The sequence below is a fragment of the Colobus angolensis genome, unplaced genomic scaffold, assembly GCF_000951035.1.
Source record: "Colobus angolensis palliatus isolate OR3802 unplaced genomic scaffold, Cang.pa_1.0 Scaffold33, whole genome shotgun sequence".
Taxonomy (NCBI): Eukaryota; Metazoa; Chordata; class Mammalia; order Primates; family Cercopithecidae; genus Colobus; species Colobus angolensis.
In genome coordinates, this window is record NW_012116599.1 from 9014808 (window position 1) to 9023405 (window position 8598).

The 8598-nt window shown below is 39.3% G+C and overlaps 1 protein-coding gene across 1 annotated transcript in view; it reads right to left on the reverse strand.

The window, feature by feature from the left end:
- The window catches only part of DNER (delta/notch-like EGF repeat containing), a 238681-nt gene that overhangs the window by 157639 nt on the left and 72444 nt on the right, over positions 1–8598 (reverse strand). The window contains exon 4 of the mRNA XM_011951960.1: positions 5745–5898. Within this exon, the coding sequence (XP_011807350.1) occupies positions 5745–5898 (154 nt within the window). The remainder of the gene's footprint in view (positions 1–5744; positions 5899–8598) is intronic.

Below are 8598 nucleotides of genomic sequence, written 5' to 3' on the forward strand. Positions count from 1 at the left end.
CACAACGATAGGTACTTGTGTGTCTAAACATATCTAAACATACAAAAGTTACCATTAAAACACAGCATTGTAATCTTATGGCACATCATTATTTATGCATGTCTAAACATAGAAAAGTTACCATCAAAATGTAGCATTGTAATCTTATGGCACACCATTGTTTATGTGGTCCATCATTGGCCATCAGTATGTGGTCCATCATGGTGGCAGTACATGACTATACTTCTATTATTGTTACTATTGTTAGTAGAAGGCCCAAGGAGATTCCTATACGCCTACGTGTGCTATAATGTGATATTAGCATTGGAGACATTAAATCACCTTAGATGGTAACAGTAAAATTCTTTTTCCTATAACAGGCAAAAATAATTAATTACGTTTCTGGAAATTTGAAATCAATGGTTTAACCGTGACAGTGCAGAAATGCTGAGAAGATAATAGGCACAATGTAAAACACACAGAGATTTAGTTATTCCAAATTCTGTCTGTAGCTTTGAAGAAATAGGGACACATTATAAAGTATCATATACTATCTATTTATAGAAATGGTGTATTTCTGAAGATTAAAAATAAAATTATAAAATAGGAAATTGGATCCCTATTTCATACTCTATATATATAGAGAAAGAGAGAGTATGAAATAGGGATCCAATTTGTACTATATATACTATATATAGAGTATAAATCCTATATATATACTATATAGTATATATAGTATAGATCCAATATATACTCTATATATAGTATATCTACTATATATATATAGTATATCAAATTCATATTGATTAAAGACTTTGGTATAAAACAAAAATTATAGATGTTTAGTGGAAAACACAGGTTAATATCCTTTAGATCTTCATGAAGGGAAACATTTTCTTAAATTGGACATAAATGTATTAACCAGAAAAGTAAAGGTTGAAAACTATAATGTCTATTCCTCAAAAGAGCCCTTGAGGTCAAAAGACAAGTTACAAGCTTGAAGACATATTTACAATTTGTATAACAAATTACTAGTATCAAAAATAAAGAATTCTAACAAATCAAGAAGAGTGCGCATACACACGCAGATAACAGCAAATAAACATATGAAGAGGAGGTCAGCATTATTACTGTTCAGCAGACTACAGAGGCCATAATGAGTTACCTTTTTATACCTATCCAGCTGGCAAGCATTAAAAATTCTGACACTACCAAATGCTGAAGATGTGAGTCTACAAACTCACTTATATACTGCACATGTAAGTAGATATTAGTGCAACACTTGGAAAAAAACAGTTTAATATGACATCCTATAATTGGTCAATTATATATTTTATGTTCCACAATTTTACTTCCAGGTATATACCTTAAAAACCTCAAGCACATACACAACAGAAGACATACAAGAATGCATATCTGTCCCTGTTCATAGAATCAAATTTTATATGGCAGTCAACTCCAACACTATGGAGGTCTTAGTAGTAATAGTATTAAGTGAAAAAGTAAGTACCAGAGAATTGCATGCATGATACCATAACATGAATCATGCATGATACCATTTTTATAAATTTTAAAAGAATTAAAAATAAATGTTTCTATAAAAACATGTAAATATTAAAATGATTAAAAAGGAAAACAGGCCGGGTGTGGTGGCTCACGCCTGTAATCCCAGCACTTTGGGAGGCCGAGGTGGGCAGATCAAGAGGTCAGGAGATCAAGACCATCCTGGCTACCACGGTGAAACCCCATCTCTACTAAAAATACAAAAAAATTAGCTGGGTGTGGTGGCGGGCACCTGTAGTCCCAGCTACTCAGGAGGCTGAGGCAGGAGAATGGCATGAACCCAGGAGGTAGAGTGTGCAGTGAACCAAGATCATGCCACTGCACTCCAGCCTGGGCAACAGAGCGAGACTCCATCTCCAAAAGCAAAAACAAAAGAAAACAGAACTGATCAACTCAAGATTCAGGGTGGTTGTTATCTCTGGAGGGAAAGGAGAGGTGAAGGGATGAACAAAGGAGGAGGCTGTCAGGTTAGTTTTCAGAAACAACTTCTGTTTTTGGTGGTGGTTTCACTGGTGCTTAATAAATATGTAAAAACATGAACAAGATCGGAGAGCGCCACAAACCAAGTATTATCATCACTTCAATTCTGTGCACATAAAATCCTTTTTTTAAAAAATGAAGCCTCTTTGAGAACAAACCCAGATAAAATATCAAACCTCCACTTGCCAGCTCTGATTGAGACTATTTGTAAAAGGATCTTCATTTGTTTAACATTACTTCCAAAAGAGAAATTGCAACCATCTAAAAGATTCATCAATAGAGGAATAGCTTCAAACACCTGCATACATTTATACTCTTTCATTAATTCGTCTCATCAACACATTGACTGAGTGTCCACAATTTGTCAGACACTGTGGAATACGATCATGAACAAAACTGATCCAGGCCCTGCCCTTATGTGGCTTAACAATCCTTTAAAAAAGGGAAGACAGGCCAGGTGCAGTGGCTCACTCCTGTAATTCCAGGACTTTGGGAGGCCAAGATGGGTGGATCACCTGAGGTCAGGAGTTTGAGACCAGCCTGGCCATCATGGTGAAACCCTGTCTCTACTAAAAATACAAAAATTACCCAGGTGTGGTAGCGGGCTCCTGTAATCCCCGCTACTTAGGAGGGCTGAAGCAGGAGAATCACTTGAACCTGGAAAACAGAGGTTGCAGTGAGCCAAGATCATGCCACTGCATTCCAACCCAGGCGACAAAAGCAAGACTCTGTCTCAAAATAAAATAAAATATAAAATAAAAAAGGGAAGACAGGTAGTAATCAAAGAGTCACACACACAAATGTATGCTGAAAACAGATAGCACTGTGAAGGAAGGAACACGGGGCTATAGAAGAGAAAAATGGAGAGAGACTTATCTTGAAGGCTTCAGCCAAGACTTCCCGAGAAAAGGGGCATTTAATAGAGGCCTAAAACAACAGAGATCCGGGAGTAGTTAACTAAGCACAAAGGAGACAGGGAGGAAGTATTGTCCAAGCACAAGGATGAGAGGGTGGATCCTGTGGCAGATGAGAGGTCAAGCTATTACAGAGGTAAAAGGTCAAGGTGGCTGAAACCAGGGCAAGGAAGACATGGGGGTGAGATAGGGCTGGAAAAGCAGGCAAAAGAGATGTCCTGGAGCACAATGAGGCCAAAGATTTCAATCTCTGTTCAAAGAGCAATGTGAAAAAGAAGTTTACACAGAAAAGCAACTACATCAGAATCTCACTGGGAAGGGATCCATCCCCTGCTGCCATGTGGAGAATGGAAGGTCTGGGCATGGATGAGACAAAGGCCAATGCTCACTTTGACATGAGAACCCTGCCTCTAGTGCAGCAGGGTCAAGAATTGTTGGAGGAACAGCAGGAGGCCATCTCAGCAGCACAAGCAAGGGGCAAGGGCCACTGGCCTGAAAGTGTTGGCAGTGGGGCTGCAGAGGGTGAGAATTTGAGAATTCTCTAGGTGGCAAAATGGAGAGCATCGGAGGTGGAAAATGTATGAAGAGGGTGGGAAAGGGAGGCACCTAGGATGACTTTAGATGTCTGGCTTCTAGAAATGGATGGAACACTGGAAGACGAGCTGTGTCAGGCTGGGAGCACGATGAGGTCAGCTTGGAGATGACTGAGCTTAGGGTGTCCTGGGACACCTAAATGGAGATGCCATGTAGGTTGTCAAGTAAGTAGGTCTGGAGGGGAGTCTGACCTGGAGATAAAAATCTGGGGACACCACGTAACTGTTAAAACGAATGAGGTGACTCCATACGAACTGACTTGGTACGACGTCTGTGATCTACTGCCAAATACACACTGAAAAAAGGCAAGTTACAGAACAACATGGATCATATCACTTTTTAAAAACATGTAGAAGAATACTTAATCATCTGGCCTGCAAGAGAAATACACACACTCTGACCTACACACAGACACACACACACACACTCACACAATGAAAGAATATACTAAAATATTAACCTATCCCTAGGATTTGATAAAGTTTAGCTGGGAATAGATAAGTGAATGAATTTCACTTTTACAAATTTCGACTTTGTTGGCACTCTTGTTTCTTACAATGAGTACTTAATAACCCCAGTGCCCACTTCGTTCCATCCCTTTTTTCACCCTCCAACTCCTACCTTATCCTGAATCCTCAGCCAGTGCCAGAAGCTGGCAAGAGAATAGGATGGAAAGAGGAAAGATGATGTCAGTTTTGCACATTATTTCATAACAAAACAAGAACAACTTGGTGTTTGCTTTGAAGATGCATCAAAATAGCTGTGTCAAAACACTCCCTGGTAAAATGTCATTCCTGCTCCTGAAGGGTTTGTAATTAAGTTGGCTGAGCAGTAAGTCAATTAAGATGACTGTCAGAGCATGAAGTCTACAGGCACACTGTCCACTGCACTCTCCCTAAAGGCCCTCAGCGTGCTCTGAGGATTTCCAAGTCTCATGTAACATCCAAGAACGCACCACATTAATCCAGAAATGTTAAAGACTTCCCATTGTGGAGAATAAGGTAGCAGAAACTTGAACTAACGGATGTGCATGAACAAAAGGAAATTAATATAAACAGGAAGAATTGGTGGCTTTTGTGGTTTATCCTGGGTTTTCTTCAGTTACTTAACATAATCACCCTGTACAGTGCCAGCCCACACTCAGTATATACTTGTGGAATTGTTTTTAAAATATCCAAGCCTCTATTGGACCAGGAATACTATTTTTCCACAACAAAAATGGGGTAATGCTGAAACGGAAGCACTCTAATGGCAGAAAGCCAAGGGACATATTGTGTAGCTCCATGTGAACTTTCTTCTTCCATTCCCTGATTACATGAAGCAGAGACTGATAGAACCAAATGAGATCTTGAAGCTGCCTTGTTCAACAGCTGGGCAAAGCATTGTTTAACCATCCTTAACTAAGAAGTGTATGCTGAAAATGTGGAACCAGCTCAAATGCCCATCAATCAACGAGTGGATAAAGAAACAAGTACACACAATGGAATACTACCTAGCTATAAAAAGGGACGAATTAGGCTGGGCAAAGTGTCTCGTGCCTGTAATCCCAGCATGTTGGGAGGTGGAGGCAGGTGGATCACCTGAGGTCAGAAGTTCAAGACCAGCCTAGCCAACACGAAGAAACCCCATCTCTACTAAAAACACAAAAATTAGCTGGGTGTGGTGGCGCATGCCTGTAATCCCAGCTACTTGGGAGGCTGAGGCAGGAGAATCGCTGGAGCCCAGGAGGCAGAGGTTGCAGTGAGCCAAGATCACACCATTGCACTTCAGACTAGGAAACAGAGTGAGAATCTGTCTCAAAAAAAATAATAATAATAAATTAATTAATTAATGGCATTCACGCAACCTGGATGGGACTGGATAATATTACTCTAAGAGAAGTAACTCAGGAATGGAAAACCAAACATTATATGTTCTCACTCATAAAAGGGAGCTAAGCTATGAGGATGCAAAGGTATACGAATGATACAATGAACTTTGGGGACCCAGGGGGAAGGGTGAGAAGGGGATGAGGAATGAAAGACCACAAATTGGGTTCAGTGTATATTACTTGGGTGATGAGTGCACCGAAACCTCACAAACCACCATTAAAGCACTTACTCATGTAACCAAATACCACCTGTTCCCCAAAAACCTATGGAAATAAAAAAAGAAAGAGAAGTGCATGTTGTACAGATATACACCTAATAACTGAACCATGAGTATATATCGTACCAGGAAGGCAAACACAGGTGAAATTGTTCCCATCTTGCTTTTCATTTGCATCAATACAGCTCGCGTTGTTCTGGCAAGGTTTCCTCTGGCAAGCATCGTATTCTTCACAGAAAGTACCCACATACTGCTCCTCACAGGTACAGGCAAAAGTTGCCTAAAACACAAAAAAACACAGTGTCTGTTACCTGGTACCTCTCAACAGTGTGCTTTGGCTGTGAGACTCAAAGTTCAGAAGAACCACTTTTTATAATCAGCAATCTAATCAAATCACTTATGTCATAATCTAGTTGAAATCCTAGCTTTAAGAAAAATAGTATGTTTCTTTACAGTCTAATCTCAAACACATTTTTCTATTATTTGTTCATATTTATCGCCATCATTTTCAATCTTCCTAAAATAGAAATGAAATGAACTTGTTTTACGCTAAAATTGAAGTTTTGCTGACCAGACATGGAAATGGCAATTTTGCTAGAGCAGATAGATTGTGCTACAGCCATTAAATTAGATGTCACTCCAACCAACTAAAATCCTTCAACAGAGATAGCACTTGTAACAAAAATGTCATCAAATGTCCAACCCAGACCGTCCTTTCAGAGCACTGAGAAAACGCACCAAATCACTCCTTCAACCAGCCTCAATGTACAGCCATGCAGATGATCTGAATACAAGGGAAAATAAAAGGAGTATAATTCAAGTAACCATTTTGTATAGCTTATGATTATTAACATTATCTTAGTAAAAGACCATAACTCAGACACAGAGAATGGAATTTGACTTGCAGCTTCATTTCTGAGATAGTTGTAAAATACAAACAAAACTGGGTTTCTTTCCCCTTCTTAATGCCAGCCTGGGGGTAGTGGCATGTCTGAAATAAACCACAAATCTGTCCCCAAAGCCTACGCAAAGTAATAGAGATCATTACAGAAGATTTTTATGAGGAAGAGAGGAGGAGAGGCAAAGGACAATGACATTAGCAGTTCTTACTATTTAAGAAAATCTAAACAAAACAGACAAAAGTCCCTTGCCCAGCTCATCTCCAAGCCCGGCACATGGGGCAGGTGTTCAATCTCTACCATTCCCCAGCCATTGTCCCCTCACCTTCCCTGCCTCTCCCTGGCCTCAGCCTCCTGCTGCTGATCTTAGAGACTCTCTCCTCTTCTCTTCTCCAAGCACTGTCAACTCAGGATCTCCACACAGTACCCCATAAGCACAACCCACTGCCTGCCTTTCCTTCGAAGAGAAAAGAGTTATCCGTTCTTCTCTTTAATAAGTTTTTGTCTCTCAATCAAGTTTCACAGCTCCTGCACATTTCTTGATAAATGTACTCCTGAATATTTATGTTTTTGTAGCTATTGATGATGAGATATCTTCTTCATCCTATTCTTGTTAATACCCGTGATACCTGCTAGTAATTATTACTCAGGAATAGAATACTAGGGTTTTGTTTCCAGTTATCACACTGAGCTTTCAGTACAGGTCAGAGTTTTTAGTTGATTTCCAGGTTTTCTATATGACACAAAACCAAATAACAACAATAAGTTCAGAGCAATTGCAAATAGTAATAATGTCATTTTTTTCTTCTCCAGTTCTCAAGGTTACATTGGCAGCTCTTCCAGAATAATTTTGACCTTAAAGGAATGTTGGTAGCATTTACCACTAAGTAGATTGTTGGAATGACTGTGAAATTTTATCAAATGCCATTTTAGCTCCTATAGAAATGATCTATTGTTTTCATCTGCGACCTATTAGGACATGAATTCGGTATCTAGATTTCCTAGTACTGATTCAACCTTATGCTCCTGGAAGGGACACCCACTGAAGTCATTATGCAAAATGGTTTTAATATGGCCGGCTTCTATTAGTAGTTACACTTCCACTGCCTTCCGTTTCACTCTCCCTTCACCCTCTTTCCCCAACAGTCTTCTTTTCTAAGAAAAAGCTGTCCCTTGCACATGAGGTCCTGTTTTACACCACATAGGAGGATGTCCCTCACAACAAGTGACTGAAAAAGAAGTGTGCAGACCCCTCAGAAACCAACCAAGAGGCCAGACAATAGGATATGACATTTAGCTCAACCAAACTGCCAAATATTATATAGGTGCCTTTCTTCTGTTAACACAATATGGTTTTTTGGTAAGGGAATATGACAGGTTATTGTAATCCACATAATCAAGTCTCCTTTAGTTTAATAATACATTCTTCAATGATATCTTAGAAGCTAAAGCAATTACAAATTAAAAAAAAAAATAGCCTTTCTTCTTAAGCTGGAGCTATATTTTCTGCCTTCTATTTCTATCATCTCGCACCTCTTTGTGGTAAATGGAAATTCCCTCTTCATTCTAGCAATAAAATGAGGATCTATCTGTTTTTTCATCATGTTTTGGGTTTTTCCCGTTTGTATTTGTAGCTGGAAGCAAAAAGAAGCTGTCAGAAAGGTATTTTTTTTTTTTAAACAGGAAACTCCTTTTTTTAGAACGATCGTCTAAGGACAATCTTGTCCTTGCTCAGATGCATAAGAGAGTACACATTTGACATGTGCGTGAATCCTGTTTGGAGCTCTCTGTGCGTCGGAAGATTTGTGGCCACCTTTGAAATGTAAATGCAGTGCACGCCCAGTGCATACAGTCCCAAAGCAGGCCTCCAAATCATGACAAATTACTATATGTCATTGGTCTTGGCAGCTGTCCTCTAAAATTTAGTTGGTTTGTATCCAGACATTCCATACTGCAGATAAATTTGCTTGATTATTTGAGGGATACATTTAGCATGTAATTTATCTAGTGCGTTCTATGGAAACTATGCTGCTTATGGAAAGAAATTATTAAAAACCCCAAATTAAACATCTTCAAGTTAG